Source organism: Artemia franciscana, chromosome 11 (assembly GCF_032884065.1).
Source record: "Artemia franciscana chromosome 11, ASM3288406v1, whole genome shotgun sequence".
Classification (NCBI taxonomy): Eukaryota; Metazoa; Arthropoda; class Branchiopoda; order Anostraca; family Artemiidae; genus Artemia; species Artemia franciscana.
In genome coordinates, this window is record NC_088873.1 from 15735526 (window position 1) to 15750709 (window position 15184).

General features: G+C 36.6%; 1 protein-coding gene across 6 annotated transcripts in view; it reads right to left on the bottom strand.

Annotated features, from left to right (window-relative positions):
- Nucleotides 1-15184, bottom strand: part of LOC136032875 (cAMP-dependent protein kinase type II regulatory subunit-like) — a 137722-nt gene that overhangs the window by 12828 nt on the left and 109710 nt on the right. The window contains exon 8 of one of the 6 annotated variants that reach the window (XM_065713295.1): nt 11844-11988. The exons of the other annotated variants lie outside the window; for them this stretch is intronic. Within the exon in view, the coding sequence (XP_065569367.1) occupies nt 11987-11988 (2 nt within the window). The 3' untranslated portion in view covers nt 11844-11986. Of the gene's footprint in view, nt 1-11843; nt 11989-15184 lie in introns of those variants that run through there. 6 annotated transcript variants of the gene reach the window in all.

The window sequence follows — 15184 nt, forward strand, 5'->3', positions numbered from 1 at the left end:
CTAATTACTAGTTTCGGCGCAATGGTTCTCCTGTCCTCTTGTGTTTAACATTTTTCGAAGTTATTTCATTATTCATTCATTTCAGTTTTTTGTTAATTAAAAGAGGGCCTTTCCGAAGCCAAGAGCGGGGGTTTAGGGGGGCGGCAGCCTCCCACAACAAAAAACCTGTACAAAAGAGTCTTTAAAAGCGGGGGGTTTGGGAAGCGGCAGCCCCCAACTGCCTCTCCTAATTCCTGTACGTTTTAAGGTTCGACTTTGGGACGCAGCCTCTTTAACTCTTTAAGAAAACGAAGTTTTTTTCATATTATTTCTGTACGTTTTCTACAATCCATGGTGGATGTAATTTAATAATTCCTGTACTCCTCGTACAGGAATTAGGACTGCCTCTCCTAATTCCTGTACGTTTTAAGGTTCGACTTTGGGACGCAGCCTCTTTAACTCTTTAAGAAAACGAAGTTTTTTTCATATTTTGTGAAAAAAAACCGCCCGATAAGGGACTTGAACCCTTGACCTAAAAGTCCCACGCTCTACCGACTGAGCTAACCGGGCATGTTTGAAGTCGAAATACCTGCATGTGTATAAATATAACTTTTAAAATTTCAAAAATTAAAATGGGGAAATAGGTTTTTCTAAGCTAGAAAATCGGGGGGTTAAGATTTTCCGACGAAACCTTCAAGGAAAATTACTCGGAGAATTCCGCGTCGAATGAGTCTTCGTACACCCAGATCCGATGTCGGCTGTGACCTGTAGGCGTGGCAGAAAAAAAACAAAAGGAGAACATGAACATTAAGTGGCTATGCGTGGTTTCTGGAAAACAGAGCTGAAATTTCGCGGATAAGCTCCTGGGCCCTAGGAGACCTTAACTTGTGAATTTCAGCCCGATCGGACAACGTTAAAGGGGGGGGGGGGGTGGGTGGGGTTGGGGTGTCGAAACTTTCGGCCAGATTTTCCCCATGAAGGAAAAGTCGGAGGTGGATGAAATTTGGCAGGTTTCTTAGTTGGAGCTCGGGCTACGAAATGCATCCCTCCCCATCTCTCTGCGACCACTGGAACCGAAGATCGCTTAACATTGTCGTGGTTCGCCTCTTTAAAGAGGCACGAGTGTGCCTCCTTGTTTTATATCCTGGTATATTTAAAAGAGCGGAGTTGTGGTCATTCAGACAAGTTTCAGTAAGACCGATAACCTGAAAAACCGAAAGATCACATACTTCAATTAAAAAATTAAACGAAGAATTTAGCCCTTGGCAATTAAGATGGAAAACATTGAGGCCTCTCGCATCTCCATACTCAGATTGGATTCCATCTTTAAACAAATATTTGGAACTAATATATTTATAATGCCCTGCTACCCCAATGTCATAACTCCGATGCAGCTGCTCCGTAAATACGCCCCCAAAATCTACATTAGAAGCTTCCAGAGTATTAAGACAGCTAATGCTCCGGGAATCACGATCATAATTATCCATTGTCAATAAATTCAAAAACAACCTCGGTACATGGTTTCAATAAAAATAACAAACAGACACAAAATAGAAAAACAAATTGAAAAACAAAAATAATCCACTTGAAAACACTAATAAGGAAAAGAACAGGCGACGAAAATATTGCCTGTAACCCATTGAACTGTACCAAATTACTTTATCTACAGTGTTATTTTCTATACAAATGACAGGGGGTAAGGTAGGGGGTACCCAGCATTCCACTCCTTTATCCAATAAGCATTTACGGATACCCAGGAGTTCCCTGTGCACAATACGCACACGAGGCGTAACATCATCACCAATAAAAACATTCTTATAAATGTTGAATTGTTTCCCTTTAAGTTTTTTCGCATTTTTCAAAAGAGAAAATCGAACCTGTGTATTGTCCACTTTAGTTTTAACAAACTTTTTAGAACACTGAACAACACTAAAAGACGGCAAATTTCCTCTATCCAATGACAATCCATGCACCAACACATCCGAAATCAGAGACTCAGCATCCTCGATAGGTACTTCATTTAAGCCCCAAAATAATGAGTCGCACATTTTATTGCGATTTTCTTCAATAAAAGATTGACTGACTACTGAATTCATTTCGTCATTACATTTATTAATTATCTCCGATAGGCCCTCCATAGTATTCTTCAAAACCAGAAGTTAAGATTTAACTGTTGCAAGTTCATTTTCAAGCACATTATTTTTTTTTTATCGATGTAACACGATTGGTCACTGAACATAGTGACTCTTTCTCATTTCCCTGGACATCTACTTGGGAGTCCTCTGTTTCAGTCTGAAATTCAGTCGCACATTGGTATAGCTCTTCCTCTCTTGACACCATTGCGTTTATATAGTACTATCACGAATTACCAGCTATAACTATTAAGGTGGCTGATTCCGAACAATGCACGAATTTGACTTGGAGTGACGTTTCGCACGCGTCATTGATGCAGTTATCCCAGTGTTGGTCATTCTCCAATAAATTCAGAGCTTGGCATGCACTACGGTAAGTGTCATGTATAGTACCGTTTACAGTTCTCAAATACTCAAAGGACGTCGGACCGGGTACATTTACCAAAAGCAGGCGTAGAAAGAAGCATTCATGTTGATTGGGGTGAACGGTGTAGAGTCTTCCTATAGTGGTATCTTTGAAGATGGTAGGTTGGCCATCGACTGACTTACCCTGTTTTCGACGTTCAAATACTTTATTTTTAGTATTCCATGTGTAATACGAGGGCACTTCAGTATACAGCAGTTTTTTTTGCAAAAGAATCATTTTTCCATAGCGAAAAGAAAGCAGTTAACTTTGTATCCGGTGGATTCAGGGCTCTTTGTTGCAGGTTGGATTCCGAAAAATAAACACGTTGACCATCCTGTAAATGTACCGCTAAGTGAACAACAGCTGGACTACGTTCATGTATCGGAAATGAAAGAATTCGCCAAACAGCTTCATTACTGCTTATGTATCTTTCAGCCTGATATTGTACGATTTCGTTGATATCTTTGATTTCGGACTGCAAGCCAAAAACTGCCATCTCACTGCCTTTGTTGACGTATTTACATATGTATTTGATTGCATTTACGGAGTTACAGTATTCAACGTTTATGTGTGCATTAAATGTTTTTGATAATAATGGGGAATACGGAACAACCCACTGGTTATCTACTTCGATGGTGGTACCGTTACGCTTCTTTATTATTGCTGTTTTACCGCCATCTTCAGTAGATCTTCTTCTATATTGTGGGTAACCATCACTGCCAGTAATTGTGTTGGGTACTAAAAGTCGAGGATATTGCTTTGTGCACCTTCCTTTGGCCATGCATGGTGAAGTTTCCTTACAGTTCTCAAATACTCAAATGACGTCGGACCGGGTACATTCACCAAAAGCAGGTGTAGAAAGAAGCATTCATGTTGATTGGGGTGAACAGTGTAATCTTCCTATAGTGGTATCTTTGAATATGGTAGGTTGGCCATCGACTGACTTACCCTGTTTTCGACGTTCAAATACTTTATTTTTAGTATTCCACGTGTAATACGAAGGCACTTCAGTATACAGCAGTTTTTTTGCAAAAGAATCATTTTTGCATAGCGAAAAGAAAGCAGTTAACTTTGTATCCGGTGAATTCAGGACTCTTTGTTGCAGGTTGGATTCCGAAAAATAAACACGTTGACCATTCTGTAAATGTACCGCTAAGTGAACAACAGCTGAACTACGTTCATGTATCGGAAATGAAAGAATTCGCCAAACAGCTTCATTACTGCTTATGTATCTTCCAGCCTGATATTGTACGATTTCGTCGATACCTTTGATTTCGGACTGCAAGCCAAAAACTGCCATGTCACTGCCTTTGTTGACGTATTTACATATGTATTTGATTGCCTTTACGGAGTTACAGTATTCAACGTTTATGTGTGCATTATGTGCATTAAATGTTTTTGATAATAATGGAGAATATGGAACAACCCACTGGTTATCTACTTCGATGGTGGTACCGTTACGCTTCTTTATTATTGCTGTTTTACCGCCATCTTCAGTAGATCTTTTTCTATATTGTGGGTAACCATCACTGCCAGTAATTGTGTTGGGTACTAAAAGTCGAGGATATTGCTTTGTGCACCTTCCTTTGGCCATGCATGGTGAATTTTCGTTCAGTGCACCGCAAGGTCCATGTATCATATTTTTTACAACAATATCATATAACCCCTTATCGACATTTTCATCAGGTATTTCAGCGGAAATATCATCATCAATTTCATTAGAAGTAATTTTACAATGTAGCCAGATTAGTATATGTGTGTGTGGCAATCCTCGTTTTTGCCATTCCTCTGAGTACATCCAGCATCGCACTGACCCAAACACTTCAAGTTTTACTATGTAGTTTATCAGTGATTTTAACTTTTGCCGGAAGACACGGGCCGTAATGTCATGTCTATGAACCGCCGATTGTCCTTGAAGTAAAAGCTGCTGTATCTCGTCCCAAGATTGATTACATGTAAATATAATAAATAAATCTGGACGACCATAGAGACGAACATACGCAATAGCATCTTGAGCATATTCATGCATATGACGGGGACTGCCAACATATGACGAAGGTAAAATCGTTAATCTTCCAACGTTTGTGGTATTACCGTCATTTACAACTGCATCTCGTAAATGAATGTATTGTTCAGAGCGGAGCTTGATCTGATTCAGACGGATAAATAGCAAACGTTCTGATTCAATTTTTGCATACATATCAACGATGTATTGGTGAAACAATTGACGGCATTTTAAAATATAATTGTCTTCATCCTGCCGAATCATTAGTCTATAGGAATAATAATGCATTGCACTGCATTTCTTATTCATTTCTTTGTTAGTGGCTGGATTTATCAATTTAATATTAAAGTGATAGCAGTCGGCTCCATCCCAAAAAATGATAGGATATTGTAGGGCATCGTAGCATCGATGAGTTTCAGCAATTCTTACCAACTGAGCGTTTCGCTTATGAAGAATAATATCTCGATGTAAAAACTGATCACCGATCATAACGATTGCCACTTCGTCGATAGTTGGAGCATTGTATCTACGCACATGTTGGCCAGGAGGCGTTTTGTCAGCGGAAATAACAATTTTATGCGTATCAGTAGGCATCAAATCGATGGCTGTTTTGAACAGACGCACAAAATTATTATTTTCGTGGAAAAGATGTTGCAATTGGGAAACGATTGTCCTTTCAATTTCGGGAGAAATTTCGCAACGTACATTCAATTCAGAATTTCTATCACTGATGAAGTACAATTGTAAAAGTTTATGATTCTCGCCTGAGAATGGTAGAAGGGACCCTGTTCTCTGATAAATTTGCCCTTTTACTTTGAAAGTAGGCATAAATTGATCTGGATTTTCGATTTTGGCACCAAACGACGTCATTTGGAAACATATTTTATATTTTCTGATTTTTGATAAAAAACGCTTAGATTCTGACGTAGTTCCAGTAAGCAGAGTCTTCAATGGCTCTGGGGGTGCAGCCAGTTGAGGAAGTTTAACTTTTCCTGAGGCGCAACACATTCCCATTGTTTCACCATTAAATTTCAAGGCATTGCAGTAGGGACAAATTTTAGACATAGTCCCGATTTGAACACATCTACTACAATCATCGACCGGGCTGTACCTGAATGCCATGCGATAATTTTCACGTTGCTCTTGTGATTTCTCGGCACGTCTTCTTTTTTCACTTTCTCTTTCAGCAGCAAGTCTGGTTTCGCGTTGCTCTAGTAGTTCCTCGACACGCCTTCGTTGACGGAAATTGCACATTCCTAATCTGGCATTATCTCTTGAAGCCGCAAGCCTGTTTTCACGTTGCTCTTGTGATTCCTCGGCACTCTTTCTGTTCTTACTTTCTCTATCAGCCGCAAGCCTGTTTTCTTGCTGTTCTCGTGATTCCTCAGCACACTTTATTTTCTTACTTTCTCTATCAGCAGCAAGTTTTTTGGCATAGACTCTTTGAGCAGCTCCCATTGTAGGTCCTCAGTCATTTTACAATTAAACATTTTTCCGTCCACGATCTTCTTAGAATTAAAAATTTGCCTTTGAACGAAAATCTTAAATACCTTTAATGACGTCATCGTCATAACAAACATGACGACAACTAACTTCATGACGACATGATGACATGACGTCACTCGACAGACATAACACACATACAACTTATTTTTATATATATAGATAACGTCACTACAACTGACGTCTTAATGACGTCACTGCAACTGTTGTCATCATATAGTTTTACAATAGCGTCATTTGTGGCATGACGACATTCATCATAGTGTATGTGGAGATGCAGTTTTGCGTTAAAAAGATGGATTTCATTTAACATTATGTATTGTTGCTTAGATAAGTATGTGGATTAATCAACTCAAATGTGCCCTTAAACACCTCTCTGTGGTGTTCCAGTACCCTATTAACATCAGAGGGGAAAAAAGAAGGAACATGAATACTACCCATGCAAAAAGTGATTCCCTTGTTGTTCAAGCGATGGGACTGTGATTCCAATGCAATACTTTTTGTCACAACGCGGCACCCTTTTTCGGGGGGTTTCAGGCTATTATCCATATTTTCATAAATTTTGTATTCGGAATAATATTTTACAATTGAAATTAATCAAAAAAAGTTACCCTTCGTGAATCAGCTACAAATGGCATTTATTTTCACAAGCGAACTTTTTCAAAATGACGGTTTTTAATTTTTCGTTATTATGGGCTGTGGTTCGTCCTTCCACCTAGTAATGACCGAGCCATAACCAATAGTAAAAAAAAACTTAAGAAACACGTTAAAAAAATAGTGAGGGAATTTTGCCATTTGTTGCTGATTCAGGAATGGTATCTAGTATCTCAATTAGTCTTAATAGTGTCGTAAATAAGGATTACGAAATGTGAACACTTAAATCATAACTTTTTTCTTGTCCTAAACCCAGACAGATCTAACCAGTTTTTAGTAAGTCCCCCGTTTTGACTGGGGAAACTATAGTCTCAGTTTATACGCAAAACTTTCCTGATTTTGCTAGTTTTCTTTCTCAAATTGGTTTTATTTGACATTACGAGCCAATTACTGATAAGAAATAAGCACAAAATAAAATGACAAAACCAAGAAATCAGCTGACTTTTGCATATAGCCTAGAGCTATACGTGATATCATCAAGGAGGCGGGGGAATGGGACACAATTGCAACTGCAAGTATTAATATATTTGGAAATAGCGTTGGAGTCTAATTTCCTGCCCTACAGGGCCGCAATATAAAAAAACTAAAAAAAAACAAAACAAAAAATACTAAAACTACCGCCTGCTTGAACAAGCCGTTTGAGCAACCCGCTCTGTAATGATTTGAATAAAACAAGCGATTTCTGGACAAAACTCCCCCCAGTCATCAAATTTGAGGGAAGATATGAAGTTGCTCTTGTTGATTGTATTCTTAAAAATACGTATAATATCCCAAGAAATTATCGTACGTATAAAATTAAAGTAAGACACTTTGACTTCTCTGACGAGGGTTTGGTGGGAATTTTCGACTCCGATGATTACCCTTTTGCTACTATACCCTACGAGGAATACAGGAATATGCATGAGGTGCGTCAAGTTATCAACAACAAAAAATCTCTTCTCGAAAAAGGGGGTTTCATATTCAACTATTCAACAGAACAGAGAAATTTCTAAGAATGAAAAACCAAGTACAGCCGAGGGTTATTTTATGAAAATTGTATACTATACAATTTATTTAGACAAATCAGTGTCTAAAAAAATAGAAATTAGTGAGCACAAACAACACATCTTTCAAATTATGCAAGTTATATACAATTCATGTTAATGACTCCAATGTCCTATAAGCTTTTGAGAGGTATGGCTATTGGATATGGAATTAAAACGGACACTGACACTAGCAATATACTTAGAGATGCGACGAGTAAAGATTTACACTTGGTTGGGAAAAAAATTATCAGATATTTGATATACCGCAATGGTTGTCCCAAATGTAAAGATTGATACAAAGCTACACCTTGCTCAGTCCAATTTTATTTTGCGACCAGTAGTTGGTGCTGTACCCGTTGTGACAGTCTCTCTCCCCTCGGCAATACTTCATGTACGAAAACAACAAGTTATGAGTTCTGTTACTTTGGCAATTGAAAAATTAAGAGCTAGTGGAAATAATATCAAATTTCTCGTTCCTCATACAATCAAGAATCAACGACATATTGCTACGGGTACACGTACATACACTGATTCATCATTTATCAAGGGAAAAATTTGTCCAAAACTTGATTTTGCGTTGAATTGCTAGTGCCGTTGAATAATCGACAAATTCCCCACATAATTTTGAAATGTTTGGACTTTCATCACCTTTATCTAAAGTCAATGGAATTCTACTCTAAAATTTAAACTTTGATAAGGCCTATAGGACCCTTTATGAATCGACAATTCAATCTCCAGTAGGGTATAACCAAAAAAATGTTTGCGAAAAGTCACGGTATCATTGTATTGGATTTATCCGGTGCTCAAGATATGAACATCGTCCGAACGGGGACTATACATTTAGAATGTACCTTTACCAAACCATTGGGGGAACACACTGCATTAATCTCGCTAAATGAATTTGAAACCTGTTGGGAAATTACCCCTGATGGCAGTGTTCTATTAGACTTGCCACCATGAACACAAATCAATGTATTCAATTTGGATCCATTTGTTTAAATACAAATTCTATTTGCGTACCATCAGATTACCTCGAGCATATTCAAAGTTTTAACAATGCCCTTAACAATGTTAATAGTGGCCCATCAACTGTAAAGACGGGGCACTGGCTATTCATTTTCCGAACAGCGAGGAACTTTTTTAATACCTCTCATTGTGGTGATTCTCCTCTGTGCAATGTTTTCAGTTTTTTGATTGTTTCCTGCAGTTCCTGGAGTTTAATTTTCTTTTTTAGTCTATACTTTTTAGCTGCTATTCTATTACCTTCCTTCCATTTGGCTGCTTTTTCAGATGCACTAAGGCGACCCCTTGAATTTCGATGACAACTTCTTTGAGTCAACTCTTTCGGTGTTATCTCCTCTTGTCTGACTAACACCTTTTCAGGCTCAAGCTCTTTAAAATTTGATTGAGGTTTGACAGAATATTTATCAAAACATTCAGCATTTTTTCCTTCTTGGCTTTTCGATCTGATTATCCCAAAGTTATATGTAGATTCCTGTAAAGCACTTAAGGAGTTTGGTTCGGCAATGCGTGTCATCACTTCTTCGAAACCTAGAGTGATGGAGAAAGGTGATCCAGCTTGTGATATAGTAGCTAAATCCAAAGGTTCTGGATTCTCACTTCTTGATATATTTTTTGACTGGAAAGACTCCTTTTGCTTTAATATATCAACTGCGTCTTTTTCGAAAATTAGAGTGTTGGAAAAAGATGATCCATAAACTTGTGATCTAGTTGATAAATCTAAAGGCTTCAAAATCTCACCTCCTGAAATACGTTTTGACTGGAAAGACTCCTTTTCCCTTAATATGTCAAATGGGTCTCCTCTAATTGACTCGGCTCTCCGCCAATTTTGATGTACATCTTTAAAAAGATTTCCATACCCACTACATTTTTTAGACGTATTTGAATCAATGAGTGTTGGAAAATCTAAGCTGAAGGACTGAGAAGTCTTTGGACTATGTAGGGTATTGACAAATGAAGACGGTTCTGAACTCCTATTATCGTTAATATTTTCTTGGCTGTTACATAACCCATAATTAGCAATTTGTTCTTGGACTCTTTTTTCTTCATTACTTTTCGCTGATTGAGGCCCGAAAGAATCCATTTGACGCTGTTGATCAACCAGTTCTTGTAAAAATATTTCCCTACTGATGTCGTCAGCATCCCCTGACACCTCAGAAATTGAGTTCTGTATTCTACAGCTTAACAGATTATCAGCCACTGTACTTGGATATTCCATGTCTTCCTTTCTTGGAATTTCGTTGAAGACTGGAGATTCGCTGAAAATTCGTTGGAACTTAGTATTTGGTTCATAATCTTGGTTAAATAGCGTTGGTTCCTCTTTGTCTTTAAGCATTTTTTCAGTGGCGTACACAATTTTAGCTTCTTGAGATTGTCTTCTTAAGTTTGGGCTGGAAGCAAAAATTTTAACCAAATTATCTGAATGAAAAGCATTTCCATTGCGGGGTCTAGATTCTGCTTTTCCGCTTAATGACTCTTTCCCATTTTCCCGGACATCTACCTGGGAGTCCTCTATTTCAGTCTGAAATTCAGTCGTACATTGGTATAGCTCTTCCTCTCTTGACATCATTGTGTTTATATAGTATTATCACGAATAACCAGCTATAACTATTAAGGTGGCTTGACCTGTCTGCCTATTATATTGATAATAACGTCACTGCAACTGGTGTCATAATGACGTCACTGCAACTGTTGTCATCATATAGTTTTACAATTGCGTCATTTGTGGCATGACGACATTCATCATGGTGTATGTGAAGATGCAGATTTGCGTCAAAAAATGGATATCATTTTAACATTATGTACTGTTGCTTAGAAAAGTATGTGGATTAATCAATTCAAATGAGCCCTTAAACAGCTCTATGTGGTGTTCCAGTACCCTGTTAACATTAGAGGGGGAAAAAGAAGGAACATAAATGCTACCCATACAAAAAAGTGATTCCCTTGTTGTTCGAGGGATGGGACTGTAAATTTCCTGTACAGGATTTTCGGACATGGCGCTTCCAATGCTACACTTTTTGCTACAACGCGGCACCCTTTTTTTGGGAGGTTTCAGGCTATTATTCATATTTTCATAAATTTTTATTCGGAGTAACATTTTACAATTGAAATTAATTAAAAAAAATACTTACTCTTCGTGAATCAGCTATAAATGACATTTTTTTATCAAGCGAACTTTTCAAAATGGTAGTTTTTAATTCTCGTTATTATGGGCAGTGGTTCGTCCTTCAACCTAGTAATGACCAAGCCACAGCCAATAGCAACAAAACAAATAAAGAAAGGCGTTAAAAAAATAGTGAAGAAATTTTGCCATTTGTTGCTGATTCAGGAATGGTATCTATTATCTCAATTAGTCTTAATAGTATCGTAAGTAAGCATTACGAAATGTGAACATCTAAATCATAACTTTTTCTTGTCCTAAATCTAAACAGATAAGCCAGTTGCCTTATTTTGAACATTTTTTTGCGCTAGTAGTTAACATCTTGAAACTCTTTTAGGTCACATGGCATTGTGTTGAGGGCACTGGCTATTCATTTTTCACGGCGAGGAATATTGAACTCTCTTGGTCTACCATAGACGTTCTACGCGGCTAAGGAAGCAAGTACAAGATTTATCATCGAAAACCTGTGGTTTTCATGCACTGTTGTACTTCCTTTTTTGATGTCGTGAATATACTTACAGTGAATTTCTTAAGCATTTATGGTTACAATTCTAGACTGAACAACTTTTTTAGTTGAAAACAAAAACTCTTTCGTGCCTGTATAATATAAATTTCAGTGCCCTAAGAGTGAAATGTTTAAATATGTTTGTAAATGTGTATATTAAATAAAACTTGTATGTACAAAACCCTGTATCCTTTAGATTTCTTCTTCTACGCATAGGTAACCAACGGAAAGGGTAAGTAGTGGCAGCTCGTCTGGATCAACTTGTATTTATTTTGGCATGCAAAGGCAGGGTCCCATTTTCTATAATGCAATGTAACTTCATTTTTATTATATATCTTCGTAAAGTCAATAACACTATTCTGATTCATATTATAAAATTCACGTGTTTCAATTTGATTATTTAAAGTCATGTCCCACACAAAATTCTCATATGAAGAATCACATTCTGTAACTGCCAATTACTTTGTATCTGTAAAAACTCTGTATCCTTTAGATTTCTTCTGATACGTATAGGTAACCAACCGAAAGGATAAGTTGTGACAGCTCGCCAGGATTCAACTTGTATTCATCTTGGTATGCAAAGTCTGGGTCCCATTTTCTATAATATAACGCAACTTCATTCTTATTATATATCTTCGTCAAGTCAATAATACTATTCTGATTCATATTACAGAATTTGCGTCTTTCAATTTGATTATTTAAAGCAATATTACACATAAAACCCTCATATGAAGAATCACTTTCTGTAACTGCCAAATAAAAGTCTGTAGGTTTATAATCATAGTAGCTTGTGTTTTCACAGGGATGTCGTAAAAACCAAAGTCTTCTATCATTCAAGGAATTGAAGAGTAGATCAGGTTCTTCTCCCCAAAATAATTTAAAACCACGGCGATACCAATCTCTTAAAAATAAACTGAAATCACGTTTAGTTTTTTTTTGCAATCATGCCATGGTAAGTATTTTCCCATTCATCCCATTTATCGTAGTGAAAATTGGAGCAGAGGAAACTTATAATGTGAGAGTCAAAAATCTCTTCAAGACAGGAATTACAATCTTCAATTTTCACTGCATAACCTCTATACAGTTTACATGGATTGCATAATCTACAAGTTTTCATTATAAATATCAACAAAAGTACAATTCTCACAGGATGACCGGCTGTCCCATGTATACAAACATAATTGACTTGTTCAAAACATTTATGGATACTGACTGCCTCACTTCTGAAAAGAAACTGACTGGGGAAAATGAAAGTCTTCTAGAAGGAGGAGTGACGTCACAAAACATGTTTAGACAGGATATTTCGAGTTATTTCTTGTTGCCTTGCAAAATGACCGTCTAGGTAGTGCTTAAAAGCAAAATCACAGTATCATTTAGTTTTGTTTCAATTCATAAATCAATAAATTGAGTAAATGCGTCTGGCCCAAGATGTAAAAGTTTTATGCAATAGTCAAGTGATGGAGACATATTTCTCATTATATTTTCTTTTGAAGAGATAACTCTAGAACAATCATCATCTAGAAACAAACATTTTTCCAAAGTCACTAGATTCCGTATGATTTTTTGTTTCTCAAATCCACTCATCTTTGATCCTGACACTCTCACTACCGATTTTAGACTAACAATAGATCTCGCTTGCAGCAAACTTACTCCTTTTTGTAGATTGACTCAGATCGTTGTCTTCAATATATTTCACAATGTATTTAATCCGTCATGTAATCTTTGTATATGCATTATATTCACTTTTGCATACTCTTCTTCCGACTTGAATTTGCTTAATGATATAACATATTGCGCAAGCATTTCATCCCATTCTGGGGTTAGCCAAGAGCCCCTTGTAATTTCTACTGCAGCATTAGACGCTCTAGGCTTTTTTCGCTATTGCTAGTGCCTTCAATATCCATTAGAGTAAAAGCACACATTACTAAAGAATAATATCCTTGATGTTGACACACTGAACTCTTTTTCAATACTGAAGCAAAGTCAAGCAAGACTGCGTCACCCTGAACTCCAATTACATAACAGACATCTTTTAGAAAACATTCCCTACGATCTAGCAGATATCTCTTAGAAAATATTCCCTATGATGTAACAGGCAAGCCCTATTACGTAGTTGTACTATACACGCGTCCTATAGCATTACCCAGGTATGCGTAATAACATCTTGAGGGGCTAGTAGTTCTAACAGTTCCCCCCTATGGTTCCCCTTTAAAGCCTCATGGCGATACTACTTTTCTACAAATCACCAACATATACAGTGGAGCTAAAAAAAAAAATATACATCGCATCCAAAAACCACTACGTGTGTCGGTTATATCTTTAGACCTCTTACCGCACCCATCAAGGGCGTCCTATCTTTAAATTGGTCCCATATGGCTTACCAAAAAGCATTGTCTTTTATAGCCTATCATCCTTCGTCCTTAAAAGTTATCCTATCAATCTGAGCTTTTTTCCCATTATAAACTTAGAAAGTGGAATCAAACCACATATTTCAGAGCATATTCATCAGTGTTCGAACGACAAAGAATAATAATACAATTGAAATAAATTTGGGTTGAGAGAAACTTTTTTTTCGTCTTTCAATAATTTCATTACCAATTCAACTATGGACATGTTTCCGAGTATCCTTCTTTTTTATTCATTTTTTCTTCTTGCCAATTCAGCAAATATTGGTTAGCCAACATTTACTAACAAATTTGCATTTTTTTTTGTCATTTCAGTTTCCTGGCACAAACCCGCATGTTCTATAAGTTTTTGGCTTTATAAGTTGGCGACAATTTTTTTTTTTCATGACTTAGTGGCCATAGATACAAATGAAAAAAGGAGAAAATAATCGCAAAACCTAGCGACAAAAATAATTAGAAAGAGTGCAAAATCTTTTGATTTGCGAAAGCCTACCTCAGTAAGGGAAAAAAGAGCACAGCAAGAAATAACAAATCAAAGAAAGAGAAAAGATAATAAGAGAGTAAGAACCAAAAGTCCGCAAAAATTATTAATCTAAAATTTAAAAGCCTCAGAAAGAGAGAAAAAATTTTAAGATGAAGAAACAAACAGGACTACGGCAAGTAGAAGGAAAAGACAAGCTTAAACGACGCGGACATTTTGCCTGTATAAAGTAAGGCGTCTTAAACACTAAATGTAAAAGGAACTAAATAATAGAACTAAGGATAAAATCTAAAATAATCTATAGAATCTAACCTTAAGTAAAACCTAAAACTAAAAGCAATAAAAAAGACATAAGAAACAAACAAATATCTATATAGGTATATATAATTAATACAACTGTGTTTACTACAAATAATACAACAATCAATGCCTTTCCACTATAAAAACAAAAACACGTAAAACAATGAAGAATTAATCTAAGACGGTGAAAAGTTTTATCCCTAAATGAATATTTCAGCTTTATATCCAAAGGCCGTCCTCAGCAAAGCACATATAAAAACAAATAAGGCTTACAGTAAAATCATTAATCTAAAATTGGAAGACTCAAACTAAACATATTCAAAATCAACATTTTAGAGTTCAAGACTCTTCATAAATATAAAAAATTTATATCCGCAAAAAAAAAAAAAAAATCATGTCTCAAGCATTAAATAGCAAACCGCGAAAGACAATAGTATATTTGCAACACTTTTGCTTTGGCGCTGAGACAACTACGACACGACTTCAATCCTATCTGTCGATTTCTTTATTGTATTAGACCATTTCCATAAAGAGTGAAGAGGTACACCAAAAATAGACGATTATCATAAGACTTTGGTTACAGTATCATAAATAAACATTATCAGTTC